General features: G+C 37.0%; 1 protein-coding gene across 10 annotated transcripts in view; it reads left to right on the forward strand.

Annotated features, from left to right (window-relative positions):
• itpr1b (inositol 1,4,5-trisphosphate receptor, type 1b) overlaps positions 1-18,014 on the forward strand; it is a 129,287-nt gene that overhangs the window by 55,361 nt on the left and 55,912 nt on the right. For 8 of the 10 annotated variants that reach the window (XM_082155436.1, XM_082155438.1, XM_082155442.1 and 5 more), the window contains 8 exons: positions 1,515-1,635; positions 2,185-2,369; positions 4,865-5,013; positions 6,364-6,475; positions 7,417-7,452; positions 12,441-12,476; positions 14,833-14,880; positions 16,443-16,572. In XM_082155436.1, the coding sequence (XP_082011562.1) occupies positions 1,515-1,635; positions 2,185-2,369; positions 4,865-5,013; positions 6,364-6,475; positions 7,417-7,452; positions 12,441-12,476; positions 14,833-14,880; positions 16,443-16,572 (817 nt within the window). The remainder of the gene's footprint in view (positions 1-1,514; positions 1,636-2,184; positions 2,370-4,864; positions 5,014-6,363; positions 6,476-7,416; positions 7,453-12,440; positions 12,477-14,832; positions 14,881-16,442; positions 16,573-18,014) is intronic. The other 2 variants (XM_082155437.1, XM_082155445.1) reach the window with 2 other exon arrangements.

The following is an 18,014-nucleotide window of genomic DNA, read 5'->3' on the forward strand; positions in this document are numbered from 1 at the left end:
GCAAGTTAAGATCTATCGATAGCATCTGTAACATGCTGAGGATGACCACAGAAGCCAGTCCCTCAGTGTTTCCACATGTGCAGTAATGATACTAACTAAGCCACTTACCATTTTTTTTTTGTCTCATTTGTTTAACTCCTTTTTTGACAGTATACACTAGTGTTAAAAAGTCTGGGGTTGGTAAGATTTTTTTTATTTTATAAAAATGGTCTTTAATGTATTTTTTGAAGTCTTTTCTGCTCACCAATGCTGCATTTATTTAATCAAAAATACAGTAAAAACAGTAATATTGTGAAATATTATTACAATTTAAAATGACTGTTTTCTATTTAAACACATTTAAAAATGTATTTTATTCTTGTGATGCAAAGCTGAATTTTCAGCCTCATTACTCCAGTCTTCAGTCACATGATGCTTCAAAATCATTCTAATATGATTTCTGATTTGATGCTCAAGTAACATTTCTGATTAATATCAATGTTGAAAAGAGTTGTGCTGCCTAATATTTTTTTGTGGAAACGGGGATTTATTTTTTTTTAACAAAAAAATTGTTAAAAAGAACAGCATTTATTTGAAATAGGAGTCTTTGTTACCACTTGATCAGTTTGAAGCATCTTTGCTGAATAAAAGTATTAAAGGTAGGGTAGGCAATTGTTTTATAAACCACTTTTTGTTAAACTGGTTGAAACTCTCCACATCTTGATAGCAATCAGTAATAGAAGTTGTCTAAATATATATATATTTTTTATCTTCTGTGGAAGTCTCACGACCAAAAAACGTTCGTCCAATCATTGAATTCAGTCCGGATGCAATGATACGATGTTCTACCTGCCTGTCAACATATGCATTTCCATACCTCCCTGTTTACGCGCACCTGCTCACGCAGACATCGCACGTCATCAGCGCGTTCTGTAAGGCTATGTAGAGTTGTAGACAGACAGTCATTAGGTAATTTAACGCCATTTTAAAAGCTAGCTCGCTATTGCTAGCTTTTCTGAAATTGCCTACCCTACCTTTAATTTCTTTGAATGGTAGTGGATATCTGGAAACCAGTTATCAGAAATGGGCTGTTTACGTGCAGCAAACTCTAGTCACAGGAATTATGTTGGTAACATTTAACCAAATGTCCATTAACTATAGTATAAAGCTCAAATATACACATCTGTTATGGAATAATTAATGTACAGTACGTGCTTTAACCAACATTTAAAACTCTCTAGAATGCCTTGACCCATCGACATTTGAGTCAAAATTATTGTCCAATGCTGTCGATAGAGCTTTTGTATTGAACCTGGAACATTCATATAAATGGACCACTTTACTGCTTTATTTCAACATATTAAGAACCAAAAGGTTTCTGTAGAGATGTTTTGTTCACTTTAAAACCTGAACATCCGTCAGAGAAGTTTCCTCTCAAGTTCACCATTATTAATAATTTGTTATTTCTTTTCCCCAGTCATCTTACAATCTCTCTTTCTCCTTTCCTCTCGTGTTGTGTTTTCTTTCTTCTCCAGACCCGGCAGCCTGTGTTTGTGCAGCTCCTGCAGGGGGTTTTCAGAGTTTACCACTGTAACTGGCTGGTTCCTGCTCAGAAAGCCTCAGTGGAGAGCTGCATTAAGGTCCTGTCTGATGTGGGTAAGTATTTGACCATGACCATTCCAATTTTCCATAAATTTACACACGGATTGAGCTTTAAAGGATAACATCATTCCCATCCATCTTTCCATTCATCCTCTGTTGTGTTTCAAATAAAAACCTGACTGAAGCATAAAGCTGCGGTCACACGCAATATTTCTACAGAGACTGAAACGGTTGTGATATAACGTCACACTCTGCGCCGTCTTTTTTTATAAACCAAATAATAATAAATCCAAAAAGTAAAAATATATAATCTACTCTATTTTACTGGAAAAAATGTACGTTCTTTTATTCAGCCAAGAGGTCAACCCATGGCTTATCGATCTCCTATTGGTTACACGTCTTTACGTGATACGAATTCGCAAGTCAGAGTTCACCAAACTTGAACTTTGGAATGCACCGAAATGCGTTTCCAGTCTTTAGCATTCGTATGCGTATGAATGGTAGTCAATGGAACAAAAGGTGTATTGTGACTGCCCATTAAGGAAATGAATTCATCATTCATGAAGTGTGCATTTAATAGTTGTGTTTTCATGTCTCATTTAGCCAAGAGCAGAGCGATCGCCATCCCGGTGGATTTGGACAGCCAGGTGAACAACCTGTTTGTGAAGTCCAACAATGTGGTACAGAAGACCATCCTCAATTGGAGGATGTCCGCTCGCAACGCATCCAGAAGGGACTCGACGCTCACGACTTCCAAAGATTACAGGAACATCATCGAGAGGCTGCAGGTGAGGGCGGGATCTCAGCCAATGAGGAAGTTGGCGTAATATTTTTGTATTAAATATTGCGTCAAAATTGCTTTCATTGAGACAAACTTAAAAATAGCTTAATTGTTGCAAATCATTGTTTGGTCATACACTTGGTTGGTTGGTCAATCAGGCATACAACTATCTCACCTATTATATTCCAGATGCATTGCAAAATGGAATTTGAAGAGGTGGGGAAACGGGAAACTCATTCCAGGAATTCACGTGCATTGTTATGGGGAAGTTGAGTCAGGATGAGGTGTGGGTCCTGGGAAATTTAGTCTGGTTGTGATAATGGTTGGTTTTTGGCTCTGATTCAAGATCCCAGCACATACACATGTAACAACAAGAAGTGCCTTGTCCAGTTTAATAAGATGATTTCTGTAAGAATGTAAACATTCTATGAGACAAATAGTATGAAAATAAATTGAATTGCGAAGCAATAGATAAATAAGAAAAAAAAGTATACCTACTGCCAAGAATCTTTCCAGGAACAGGGTTGACAGTTTAATTCTGTAAATCTGTATAAAAAAACAAAAAGATTTGATTTGAAAATATATGTGTAATTTTATGCTGCTTTGTGCTTAAGGTCATAACTAGGTACTACTTAGAAAGATACGTTCATTCTGATATTTGATATAGAATTATACTACTTTCATACATTATATTTTATATCAGAATTTTATGTTCATATATCCACTTTTTAATTAGCATTTCATTTATTATTAAAAAAATTGCAGAATACATGATTCAAAGTGAGTGGACTTATAGTGCATTTGTTTTATTTATGGAATGGTTTATTTTTATTTTTATTTTTATTTTGACACAGTTTAAAATATAATGGTGATAAACTTAATGCATGCCTGTAGCCTGGAGACACTATTTCTAATCTTTTTTCATAACAGATTAAATATGTTAACTAAAATTCTGAAATGTATATGAAAATGCTAGCTTTTATTTCCAATTATTTTAGTAATTAAACATCATGATTTCAAAATGTGCATATTTGATAATATAGCAGTAATTTGGAAGTGCATGGGTAAGGAAAGGCCAAAAACAACATCCTCATGATAATGACCCATTTCAGCACATACATATACAGCAACTTGCTGATACATTTCCAGTGGTATCCTTGCTGTCGTGTTTAACAGAGGAAGAACAGTTGTTTTCTTTAAAAGGTGCAACATATGTGTGAGTGTTGAAATACCAAAGAAAGGCACTTTGTCATCAGAAGGTTGTGTTGTGGTTAGAAACTTGCATTTCCTCTTGTTTTAAAATACTGCTTTCATACTCCTCTCAGAAGACTGATGAAGGGGATAGAGGTCAGTGGAAGGGTGTCATCCAGCCGGGGGAGGGGGGCGGGGGTTTGTGAGCGAGTTGCGGTAAACCATGGCTTCATCACGTCTGTCTCCACCCCTGTGCAGCTGCGGAGTGAGTTGGCGAGTATTCAGACACGTTTACACAGCTCACGTCTGTGCGATGTGCCTCAGGGCTGCTGGATTCAGCCTTGGTGCTCCGAATATGTGTGTATTCAGTTATAACTGAGTCCAATTATTTATTTATTTTACCACACCTGTTAGTGCCATACAAGAAGATATACAAGACATGAAAGGGAAGCTACTACAAATGCAAATGCAATAAGGTCACCCGCTAAAATAACCCTTTCCTCGCCTTTTCAACGCTCATTTTTCACTGTGTGTCTTTAGTAAATCCTAACAGGAGTTTTTGCCATCACAGGAATAAATATGAAAATAGAAATCAATTTCACAATATTACTGCATTTAAACATATTTTTGACCAAATAAATGATAAATTTCTCTTGGTGATGAGAGTTTTTTCTTTCAAATATATTTTTCTAACTTTTAAATGGTAGTGTATTGTATATGAAATAAGCCAGTTTCTGTCTCTCTGAAAAGTATATATGGCACAAAAATATGTGTTGCCTTTTTGAGGTTTTAGTTACTAATATAAAGTTATCAGACGCTTTATGTACTCATCAATGTCAGTTTTATTCCCTTTAAGTGTCACTTAACATCATTTCACACCAAAGATGATAGCCATAAAGATATAGTTTTAAAAATAGTTCTAAATGTAAAATAACAGCAGAGTCTACACCACATCTGTAACGATAACGACACAGAGGAACGATATCTTTGGAATCAATTTCAGAAAAAAAAATTTCAGCTGATGATGAATGATAAACACATTGACAGCCAATCAGAATCCATCCTGCTTTAAAGAGATCCCGCCCTTAAAGCGGTCGATGACAAAACTGCAGGGCGTGCCTTTAATAAATAGAACAATATCGTCAGCTGGTTTGGAGGCTAATATAGTTATCACTATAGTTATCTTTATCATCCTTGGTGTGAACGGGCCTTTACACACCCTGTGATCCACTGTATAATATTATACTGTCACTGTGAAGGGCTTTAGTTGCACATGATTAAAATAATTGAATTTGTGACTGTGTTTGTCAGGACATAGTGTCTGCTCTGGAGGATCGTCTGCGGCCCCTGGTTCAAGCTGAGCTCTCGGTGTTGGTGGATGTACTTCACCGTCCCGAGCTGCTCTTCCCTGAGAACACTGATGCCCGGCGGAAGTGCGAGAGCGGAGGCTTCATCTCCAAGTGCGTTTCCTTTTCCCTTTAAACCATAAAAAACGGCCTTTTTATGTAATGAGCCTGTGATATCTGTGAATCAGGTTAACTGGGTGACATAAAACATACAGGAAGAATGATTTGAAACACCTTTTCCCCCAATATTTTGTTTCATGATGTTGGAATCACAAATATAATTCAGTTACACGGACCTAGTGAGATTGACCTTAGCATGTTGCGAAGATAACATCACAATGCTCTAATAACCATACACAATACATAGCACACACAAATACTGAATAGAAGTCAAATTATTAATACCTTGTTACTATTAAAAACTATCAATACCTTAAGTTTTGAATGAAATATGTGTATTTTATTGGTGACATTTACCAGTGGAGACACTGAAGACTGGAGTAATGGTGGCTGAATATTCAGCTTTGCCATCACAGGTATAAATTACTTGTTGAGCATAAAAGTTGCGCACATAAAATTGTGTGATTTCCTCCTTTAAATTGGGCAAAAACAAGTCATATTAGAGCTAGAGCATTCATAGTCCTATAATTAAACCTCAAGCCTCGGTGTATGAGAAATAAATCATTGTTTCTTCCACACATGGGCCGCATTATGCAGTCACACACTAGTGCTTACTGTCCTTCACCTGTCGCCAGTGTGTGTCCTCGTGCTGTGTGATGCTCCTCTTTCTGCGAGAGCTACAAATGGGATTACCTGTGTGTTTGTGCGCCTGTCGGATTAATCCTGAGCTGTAGGATTATCTGATTCATGGAATGGAGTTACATTACAATGTAATGTCTGCTGGAGCAAAATGGCAGTCTATCAACAGCTCAGATCAATTTGGTTTCACTTGATTTTTCCCTTCAGTTCAAGTCAAAGTTATTTAGTTTGATTTAAGGTTGGTGTTAACATTGTGAAGTTTAGTCATTTAGCAGGTGGTTTTTTTCTGAAGCAGTTTAAAGAATATGCATTACAAGGATAATTTTTTTTTTTTTCTTAAATAAAATGCATTATTGTAGATGCTAAGTGATAAATGTAATCTTTAGCAGATCTCCATTTCTAATATTTTACCAGCACTATATTTATTTTATTTTATTTTATATTTTATATTTTATATTTTATATTTTATATTTTATATTTTATTTTTTATTTTTTATTTTTTATTTATGTATTTATTATTATTTTATTTTATTTTTTATTTTATTTAATGTATTTTTTTTATTTATTATTATTATTATTATTATCATTATTATTAGGGTGATTATATCATGCATCCCTACAATGAAAGCATATACAGTAGATCCTGAATCATGCCTTGAAGATGTTATCATTATTAATACAAACTTTGTGTTTTTCCTCTTTCAGACTGATAAAACACACTAAACAGCTTTTAGAGGAAAACGAGGAGCGTTTGTGTATAAAAGTTCTGCAGACGCTTCGAGAAATGATGACTAAAGACCGTGGCTATGGGGATAAGGTAACACACACACACTGTAGTTGCATTAAAAAAATTATCCTTCCACTTACACAAACCTTCTTCTACAGAACTATTATACATCTTGATAAAAATTTCCCTTGGCGTGTGCTCCTGTATATTTGTTCATATTACCCATAAAAATCCCCAAACAGATCTCATAGGTCTTCCCACAGTACTGGCATAAATCAAGTTCAAAGGCCATGTTACACATCTGACATGCTGTTTTTACTATATACTTATATGTATAATCGCACACAAACACACACATGCATCTGTTCATGTCCTTCTAACACTTTATAAACCATGCTGATTTGACTAATGTGGGTTTCATCCAAATATAAAAACCTCTGTCCATTTCTAGTATTTTGCTAACACTAAATTAATTAACACCCAATTAACCTCACTACCATATTTGAACATATTTTGTTATAATGGTAATTTTGGCTAAATCAAACATCTGCTTTAAAGACCCCATGAGAGTTTTATGGTTTTGATTTCATTTAACTTTATTCACTAGGGATGCTCATAATTAACTGGTTAACCATTAACCAACAGTAACAGTTAAAAAAGTAATTTTTCAAGATATTTGAAAACGTTTGCTTCATGGTTATTTAATTTCATTAAATTTTTTTATTTAAATTTCATTAAATTATTATTATTATTTTTATTTTCTTATTTTTTATTTATTTATTTTTTTTATGCCAAAGAAAAAAGCACTGCACTCACAATCAAATGAATTCATGCGGTCTTTAACTGTAAATGGCAAGATTTGGTCAAATTTACATCATACTGTACGTTTTTGTAATTAGCAACTAATGCTTTCAAGGCTAATGCTAATAAATAACAATCACAATAATCTTGTTATGTCACTAACGAACACTGTCCTCTGAGCGTTCTCTGATTCCTTCCTACTAACTCTGCCGTATGCTCTTCTCTTCCAGCTAATTGCCTTTGATGATGAGCTGGATGTGGCTGAGGTTGTTTTTTTATTTTTTTATTTTTGGGTTTATTATTTGCTATGTTTAGTTGGGCTTCCCGCTCACGCGCCGGTGTAGTCGTCCTACTTAGTGCTTGTTCTCTTTTCCTTTGAGCTTTTTTTTGCTGGTGTTTGTCAACGTGACTCCACCACAATACGGCCGTTTTGTAGTCTGTCCGTGTGTTGAGGTTGCGTGCAGTTAACCTCACCTGATAGTTTCAGTGTGTGTTTGTGTGCATGTCTTTACCACTGGCCTCGTTTTAGATAGTGTGCTGGTGAAACTGTGTGTGAGTGTATCAGACCACCACTTTTGTTCACACTTCCTCTGTGTAGCGTTAATTCAAGTTTACGTTCCTGTTACATTCACTGCTGAGACACAACAACAGGAGCTGGTTAACAGGGACGTCTCGATATAAAATGTTTACCACCACTGTGTTTTACACTTTAAGCTCACAAGTCATTGCAGTGTCCGAGATCTTGCTATAATAACACATTTACTGGTTTTAATCCGGCCAAAAACACATTAAACTAATGAACTAGTGAAACTAAAATGTAGCCAAACCAGGTAAGTAGTGAAATTATGGCTCCTGAAGCTGATTTTCTATATTAGTTTCTGACGGACCATATAAATGCAACTTCAACGTTTCTAAATCTTTTTTTTTTTTTGAGGTTTGGAATCTAAATAGAATCAAGTGTAAATGATTTTATAATTATATTTGCATTTCTAGAAGTAAATAGTAAGTGCTTGCATTGTAAGTTTTAGTTAAGTTTAGGTTTAATGCTTCGGTTCTGAATAAATAAAATGCTTTATAGCCACATATTTTCGGTCCACTGTTCTCAAAAATAAACGCATAAATAATAAACAAATGCAAATGGATCACTACCGTGCATATATGCGTAAATGCTTTTTTAAGGGTTAGAATTGAAGCCGCAATACCGAAAATGTGATTTCTGAATTGGATCCATCCATCTGAAATTCTTATTAATGAACAGACATACAGAGATATCAGCATGTTGCAGTAAATGTTTCTCAACCTTTGTTACCAATCCAAATTAAGTATGCAAATAAATGCAAGAAAGCAAACCAATCATAATCCAGTATGCAAAGGTGAATATTCGAACAATTTCAAAATCAGTGGGAGATTTTCAAACGTTAATCTTAAATTCCTTACAGTAAGTATAGTTTATGCATTACACCGGTCTTTGCGGTTGCTTTCCATTGACCTCTTTTTATCTGAGCGGTGGGAATGTATCTATAAATACGAATTTAAAGTGAGCATCTGCATGTTTGAGTTGAAGTCAGGAGTTTCTACTGTATTTATAGTCACTGCTCTCCTATCAGTTCCAGGGATGAAATGCGACCCAGTCTCCTCATAACAGGAAGGCGTGTGTGAATGTTCTTGAACATTCGTGCTGTTGTGTGGAATGGGTGAACAAGAAAAAGAACACCACTCATGGCATTATTATAATGTGTATATGTGTGTCTGTTTGAGTCTCATAACTATATAAGAGCCCCTTTAGTAATCGTATAGCAGGAGATGTATAGAAGGGTGTTTATGGGTGTTTTTGTATTTTAGAAAGCTTGAGATATTTAAAACTGCAATCTGTGTTTTTTCTCTATACGTTCTTACTAAAAGATGAGTCTGAAGTGCTGCTGACTAGGGCATATAGTTTTTGATACAAGTTATTGACAGCATTTGTCGGGACGTGCTGAATGCCAAAGAAAATATTTATATATCCATCTTTTTTTAAATCACAGTTACAGTATTGTAAATAAATGTTCATCTTTATATATGTATATCCTACCGTTTAAACTTTTGGGGTTAGTAAGATGATTTATTTATACTTTTATTCAGCATTGAAACATTAATCAAAAGTGACAGTAAATACATTTATTTCAAATAGAAAGCTTTTGTAACTTTATAAATGTTGTTCTTTTAAACTTTCTGTTTAAAGGATCCGGAAAACAATCATGGTTTACAAAATACATCAACATTGATTATAATAAGAAATGTTTCTTGAGCATCAAATCAGTATATTAGAATGATTTCTGGTGGATCATGTGGCACTGAAGAGTTGAGTTATAATTCAGCTTTTTATTATCAGAGGAATAAATTACATTATATTCAAATAGAAAAAAAGTTATTTAAAAATCTTACTGACCCCAAACTTTTGAATGGTAGTGTTCATTCAGAAATCTAGATTGGTCAACTAAAAAAATTGGATCATTTTTTATGTATAATGTAAAAAACAAAACACACACACACACACACGCACACACGCACACACACACACACACACACACGCACGCACACACACACACACACACACACACACACACACACACACACAAGGGTACAATCTCAATTGTCTGGGGAAACACCTGTTGTGTGAGTCTGAGCCCTCATTCACACGTCTTACACACGTGTTCCCTGCACATGTATTGACAGACCATCCTTGGCCTGTACTCGCATAACATACAACTCCTCTCTCTCTTCATCTTTATCTTACATAAGAAAACGTGCCTCCCATCACAGTGTGTAAGGCTCTGGGATACGGCACGGCTGTGCGTGTGTGTGTGTGTGTGTGTGTGCTTGTATGTGTGTGGCTATATGAGCGCGTGTGTGCATGCTCGTGTGAGTGTGAGAGAGAGAGAGAGAGAGAGAGAGAGAGAGTGCGTGTGTGCGTATCCCACACAAAGTGTGTGTGTGTGTGTGCATGCTCGTGTGTGAGAGAGAGAGAGAGAGAGAGTATGTGTGTGTGTGTGTGTGTGTGTGTGTGTGTGTGTGTGAGAGTAGTAAGAGGGCTGGGGAGGATAATATGCTTTAGGTTGATGATGCGGCTGTGCAGCTGAGCTGGGAAGCTTATGTAACGTACATGGAGAAAACTGTGTGTGTGTGTGTGTGTGTGTGTGTGTGTGTGTGTGTGTGTGTGTGTGTGTCCTTCACCTGGACTATGAAGGACTGGTCATCCATAAATCTTTCTTTCTTTCTTGCTTGCTTTCTTGCTTTCTTTCTTGCTTTCTTTCTTTCTTCACCTATCTCTCTCTCTTCACCTATCTCTCTCTCTCTCTCTCTCTCTCTCTCTCTCTCTCTCTCTCTCATTCAGTAGAATCAGTAAGTTCCAGTAGCGTGTGTGTCAGTCGGTGTCTGTTGTCCTCATGTGTCCTGTAGTCTTTGGCTCCTCCTCTGCACTCCTTCATCCGTCCATCAGGGGGAGCTGTGGACACATCCGTCCCCGCGCACGCCGCTGTCCCAGTTTCCTCTCCTTTGTGCAGCACGATTCCTGGACTCCCGCCAGCTCTCAACCAGAGGTTACATAAGACCTGCCCTTCTTTTTTTTTCCCTCGTTTTTTTCCTGGAATCCAGGCTCTTTACTGATGTGTGACCTTCTGCAGTAATTGCCAATAAAAGTGAGACGGGCTGTTTACCAAGAGACACGGGCAGTGCCATAGACCATCCGGTGGGCACGAGGCGTGGGCATACAACATCCTAAACCCCTCATCACCCTTCTGTTCTTCTGAAACAGCCACAGTTTAGTTTCCGTCTAGATTGAAATGCCTAAATTAGGTCACCAAGCCAGATGTCTTCAGTCTTTAGGCCAAAGCTTTGAGATCACACATTCAAGATGTTGAGATCATGTCACGACAGTCAGGTTTCAAAGTGTGTCTGCAAACCCATCCGCATACCGATGGTGTTTGAAACGAGCCCGCGAAGCTTCTCGCCATTGACATGCACCGCAAATAATAAAGCTGTGACATCAGTGAATGTGCGAGCTGTCTCGTACCCACACTTGTGACACACAAACTTGTGACTTGCACTAAAAAGTAGTGAAAATCTCTTTCAAAAGTCTTCGTCAAATCCAATTTGATTTTATTACCGGATGGATGAAAGGATGTGCAAATGGATGGATGTGCTGTATTGATTTTTTTGTGGGGAAATTCACAAGAAAGTGTTTTTATAGCATGTGATGAAAGCGTGCTTTTATGGTGGCTAGAGTGGGACATTTCGCATTCACACCTTGTGTTTTGCAGCCACATTATTTTCCAGCTGAAAAATGATGTCGCAGAAAGGGAGATTCCTTACTGGTTGCAGTATTACTCACACAAACATGCGCGTGCGTCACAGTTGTTGCTAATTTAGAACCCCCCTCTTTCCCTTTTTGTTAACGTGCTCACAATTTCCTATTTGCATCCACTTAGATCAAACACATTTTTATGAAAGCAAACGGCATTTCGTGTGTTATCGGAATGATTATTTGTTGTCGATTGTCTGGGGCTCACCGTAGTCTCCGTTTGTCTCTGACGTGTCAAACAAAAAACTGTTCGCATGCCGTGCATGTTGCCTGATTTGCTCATTCCTTTCTGCTCTTGCACGACTTTAACTTTTGATTATTATTTTTTTCTGTCATACTAATGGAAAATAAGCACTAAGGATTGTGGAAATACTTACATTCACAAATCCAGGTGGATTAAATGTTGTAACAGGACCAAACAAGTTGCACATACCGTTTTGAAAATCAGCCACACACACACACACACACACACAACTCCCCCCACTCCCAACTTGGTAACACTTAACAGAGTAATGTTTTCATTTCTGCCAAGTCACGCCTTGAGAGCGCATTACATAACTGCATTAGATTCAGTCTGGATACCTTGAACTTTTTAAGCCTTTTATCGGTTATAGTGTGTTTGTGTGCACATTTAGCTCGTGCAAATTCAGTCTTCCCGCTGAGATGACCCCCTTTGATAAGAATCCGGCACGTAGGCTGACCAGCCGAGGTCAAACAACCCTGCGCTGGCATAGATGAATGTGCAGCCTTCGCAAACTGCAGACGCTTAGTGCAGAAAAGTGAATTCTCTCGGGCTGGTTGAATCTGATGCACGCCGTGTTGATGACTTTTTAGCTTGTCAAAGGCGTTGACACGTTCTATTAATGCCAGAGGCTAATATGCATTAACTAACTCATGACTTTTTATCTCCATTAGCTTGCACCCCCACCAGAACCAGAGGTCCTAGCAGAGGTGTGTCCAACACATATTCGCCCCCTGAATATGGGTTGTTGCAGACAGTAGTTGAACGTCTCATACCATGTCCTTGCCTCATTGCATTGCAATAGTCTCTCTCTCTCTATTCGCTCCCCCGTCACCCTTGGTCTGGGGTGTGGGTAAATGGATTGTTGCAGACAGTAGTTGATCGTCTCATACCATGTCCTTGCCTCATTACATTGCAATAGCCTCTCTCTCTCGCTCTCTCTCTCTCTCTCTTCTTTGAGTCATCTCTGCCCATGCAAATGGGAAAACAAAGACCCACGCTGTCACACACAACATATTTTCCCCCCAGTCTGGAGATAAGCTGACCTCTTTTTGGTCTTGCTGATTAGAGAGAAACATTTGGGTTTTGGACGTCAAAATCCCATTCATTTTCTCCATTGAGAAATTATCTGATAACACATGAACTTTTCAAGACAAGCGTACCATGAGCTCTGAGATAAAGCGATGATATGTGCTGCTTTAATTTAATTTTAAATTACAAAAAGTGTTTGCTAAACGAATACTTGGTTGTAAATATTCTGAAGAAAGATCCTCAATGGATCCTCCAATCAGTATAAATGATTATTATTTTTATATATCTTATGAATAACTGCAATTTAATTCTTTCACATTTTACTGTACTTCTTGTCTTCTCTGATTTTCTTAAATGTTTTGCTCAGAATCAAAGTTTACTAACCATATTGACCTTTAACACCCATGAAGCATTGCGAATCATGTTATCAAACCGTTAATACAATTATTGTTATTATTACATCAACAATGGTATTATTCATAAAAAATAGTCAGACACAAGCTACGTTTACATGGACACCTTTTGTTTCAATCGGAATGAATTCATTACGAACTCATTATGTCACAAGCTTGAAATCGGAATTGAGTTTTTGACATTCGCACACTACACGAATATAGAGAGTTTCCCGCTGTTTTCGCATACTATTCTCCTGCATTGCTTCTTTTCTTTGTTGTAAAGAACTGACCCAATATTAATCTACAGTATTGCGGGTCCTAATTAGGAGACGACGAGCGCATGAACCGTTGTCCCGTGCTGCTTATATTTATTAATCAGTAAAAACGCCCCTTCCCAATCCCAAAACAAGAGTCTGGAGCAAGGACTGGTGGGACGTTGTCCTAGTCCACTTCACGGACGATGAGTGGAAAGAGAATTTTAGAATGACACGACAGTCATTTATGACACTTCATTCAACAACAATAGCTCGTTCCACACGTCGTATGTCATTATTTTTCTTTTTAAATGCCTGTGGAGAAACTGAATGATGAAAAAACCCTTGTGAAACCAAGGGTGCTAAAAAGTGCAAATGTCTGACAGGTAGAAAGAGGGTCAAAAAGCAAACCAAGTGCTTTAGCAGGGCAGCTGGGGGCATGAGCCGCAGTTTGTGTCAATAGTACACAGGCTCCATTATGTAATCTGGATATAAAAAAAAACTTTTTTCTCTCTCTTTCCTCTCTCTTTCCTCTCACTCGTGGCTTGCGTTTCTAGCTTTGGCGCCCTGTGTGGTGCTTATGTAATCAACATGGTTTCATTCCCGCTATTGCTGTCGTAGAAGCAGAACTATAGTCCGACATAAAACAGATGGCCTGTAGAATAGGTTAGCAGCAAACATCCTGTTGAGCTTTATTCATTAAAGAACAGGGAATTGAAAAACAAACATTATGAAATGTATTTTGTTTTTAGTTATCCTGTTCTACCCCATTCCTACTTCCTTTCAGGGACATTTTTTAAAAGATTTTATGGATGAACTAAAGCTGATTGTGTTACTTTGCTCTGCATGATGTTCCCCAGCGCCTGTCCACACACACACACACACACACACACACACACACACACACACACACACACACACACACACACACACACGCACGTTTACTTAGCTATCTAAATGGGGACATTCCATAGACATAATATTTTATCCCCTTACACTAACCCTACTCCTAAATCTACCCATCACACAAAACTTTCTGCATTTAAAAAAAACTTTAATTACTTTATTTTATACCAGATTTACACAAATGAGGACGTCCCTAATGGGAGGTTTTTGGAGATTTTGTCAGGTTTTGGTCACTTAACTATATTTGTGTGTACCTACTTAACTATATTTAGTAGGCACACACACACACACACACACACACACACACACACACACACACACACATACCATGCCTCTTATTTAACTGCATGATGTAATCTGCCCCACTTTTCTTGCATGTCGAAGTAGTGACTAATGTTCTCAGTCTTGACCCCCTTCTTTTTTTATGCTTCTCATTTTTCTTCCCTCCTTTTTGCTTTCTGCTAACTCGCATCACTCAGGAGTTTGATCCAAACCAGCCCCAGAAGCAACTGGAGGATCAGAGAAGGGTAGGTAAAGAAATGGGGCACGTGACGCACACCCTGGCCACCGCTTGAGCCGCCCGTTCACTATCTTTCCCTTCACACCCTACTGTCTGCTCCAAATGGGTGGAGGTTTCACCCAAAAAAACGGGATGAATGTTTGCTCTATAGGTTTGAAGGTGGTGATGGATGCATTTATAGGTGATAAACATCTTGATGTTGTATTTGTGTGTGTGTGTTTCCACCCACTCTGATTGGGGGTGTTTCGAGCGAGCTGTCGGGTTGCGGTTATCTGTGTAATCACTGAATTAGGATTAGTCTTAATTGGTGCGGTGTCTTGTATCCGAGGTCTCGGGTATTATGAGGTCAGATGCGACTAAGAAAAGGGATCTGGTGTTATCAGATTCTGTCTTCCTTTCTGACCTCTTTCTGACTGTACTAATCAAACGTAACGGGACGCGATGGGGATTGGTCTTGAGGAGGAGTTGAGGCATCCCACAAACAAAACCAATTAGATAACACTTTAATAGAAGCCTGTTTATGTAACACATTATTGAGATTTTCGTTATGAAATGTATTATATAATACACCTTTAGACACCGTTATAAAACTTACTCCTTTGCCTATTCATGGTTACACCTTTGCATTATGTCATATGATCACAGCCGATGTCAAGTGCTTTATTATGGCTTATGGTCTTTAAAGGTGTTACATGAATATTAATAGCTATCATAATGAAGCAGTGTAATCCATTGCAAAGTGTATTATAAGTAATTTTGCATTTGTTATACAATACCGTTCAAAAGTTTGCGGTCAGTAAAAAAAAAAAAAATGTTTTGAAAGTAGTCTCTTATGCATGTATTTGATATAAAATAATAATAATGCAGATTTAAAATATAAAATAGCTGTTTTCTGTTTGAATGTACTTTTAAAATGTAATTTATTCCTGTGATGGAAAACGTGAATTTGGTGCTCAAGTAACACTTCTGATTATTATTATCAATGCTGCAAACAGTCGTGCTGCTTAATTGTTTTGTGGAAAAATAGACGAGTTAAAAAGTTCAAAAGAACAGCATTTATTTGAAATTTCTTTAAAATTAATTTCTTAAAAAAAATCAAATGTTACAATATTTACAATTTAATTGTATAATATAATTAAATATTTACTGCTGATCCCACACTTTTGAATGGTATATACAGGCTTCAGGTAAAGTGTTGGAAGACTGATATTAATATTACTGGACGTCTGCAGTATTTTGACTCCTAGATCTTCATCAGGATTTTTGATGAAGACCTAGATATCAAAATGTGATACTTTTTACTTCTCATGTGCTCCATTTGGGTTGGATGTGCACACTTTTTTTCCCTATGATTTCTTTAACCATTTTGTGTTACCGCAAATTCTTTGTTTTACATTGACCACCCGTGGACAGATGTGTGTATTTTTCCATTAACAAAAATCTGTAAAAAACAACAACCATGTGTTTTTTTTTTCTTTTTTCATTATTTATTTATTTTCACATTCACCTTTTGATGATGTCATCTGTCATAATGCCCCTCCCATTACTCCACCCCTTCCCTGTTTTCAGAGTGAAGCTTTGAGGCAAGTCCTGGTAAACCGTTACTATGGCAACTTCAAGCCGGGAAGCAGGCGAGAAAGTTTGACCAATTTCAGCAACGGGCCGCTCGTCCCCGTGGGACAGACTAAAACTCCTGCAGGTTTGTGTTTGTTATAATAGATGATAAAAACTGACCTTTTCAAACATTCAGACCAACTTCATTTTGTAAAACCCAGCCGCCAAAGATGACCCCCCCCCCCCGTCCATTTTCTTCTGTATCGTGTCCTATATATTCAGAGCCATCGCTGTTGCCAGGCGACAAGAACGTGGCACTCACACTTCCTTTGTGAATAGCCACCAGACACACACACCTGCTTTAGAAAGTCTAGTGAGTGAATTACAGCATAAATGTCTTTAGGAGAGATTGACACCAGATGATAGGATATCCTTAAATCTGGATTTGGTCAGTTTGACCTTAACTTACTAAAAAGCACAATTTCCTCTACACATACATAATGTGGATTATTTATTGCCAATGAGTTCTTATATTTTAAGCATATTTGGTGCAACATCTCATCAGAAAGGCCTGTTCAGGTTCTTAACACTGATTACGGTTTTATTCAGTAACGATTTGGTGCCATTATTATTTTGGTACCATTACAATTTTATAACCGGAAAAGGGCAGGATTTTTATAGAATTAGACCTGTATTTGGACATAATTATAATTATTTATTTATTGTTAATTCTGCAGTTAATGCCATACATTTTCAGTGACTGTTTACATACACAATAATTTTAAGTTTAACTATCAGAATGTTGTCATATAATTTGTCATGTAAAGGCGTTGACCTGATTTAGCTGATATTCCTGTTTCTAGAAACACTAACGTTCAAAAGTTGATCCAGTAATACTAGCACGGTCTCTTCTCTTCTATTCTATTATTAAAAATAAAAATACAAAAATGAATATGTACAGCGTTAGATTAAACTGAGAAGGGTCATAGCACTTGCATATTGTTGTCCTACTGTCAGTTTAACTGCTTCAGTTGTTCTCATTTGTAAGTCGCTTTGGATAAAAGTGTCTGCTATATGAATAAATGTAAATGTAGAAGTTTGGGCTCGGTACGATTTTTTAAAATGTATTTGAAATAAGTCTCTTATGCTCACAAATGCTGCATTTATTTTACCAAAAATACAGTAAAAAATGTAATATTGTAAAATAAATATACAATTATAACTATTGAAATATATTTTAAAGTGTAATGTATTCCTGTGATGCAAAGCTGAATTTTCAGCATCATTACTCCAGTCTTCAGCGTCACATGATCCTTCAGAAATCATTCTAATATGATGATTTGCTTCTAAAGAAACATTTCTTAGTTAGTTCACCCAAAATTCTGTCATTGCTTATACTCGCCCTCAAGTTGTAACAAACCTGTATGAATTTCTTGCTTTTTTTGAACACAAAATATTTGGAAGGATATGGATAACCAAACAGTTGATGGGCCTCATTGACTTCCATTTTATGGAAAAAATTGACTATGGAAGTCAATGGGGCTCATCAATTGTTTGGTTACCAACATTTTTCAAAATATCTTCTTT

The sequence above is a fragment of the Leuciscus leuciscus genome (genome assembly GCF_965113295.1).
Source record: "Leuciscus leuciscus genome assembly, chromosome: 23".
Taxonomy (NCBI): domain Eukaryota; kingdom Metazoa; phylum Chordata; class Actinopteri; order Cypriniformes; family Leuciscidae; genus Leuciscus; species Leuciscus leuciscus.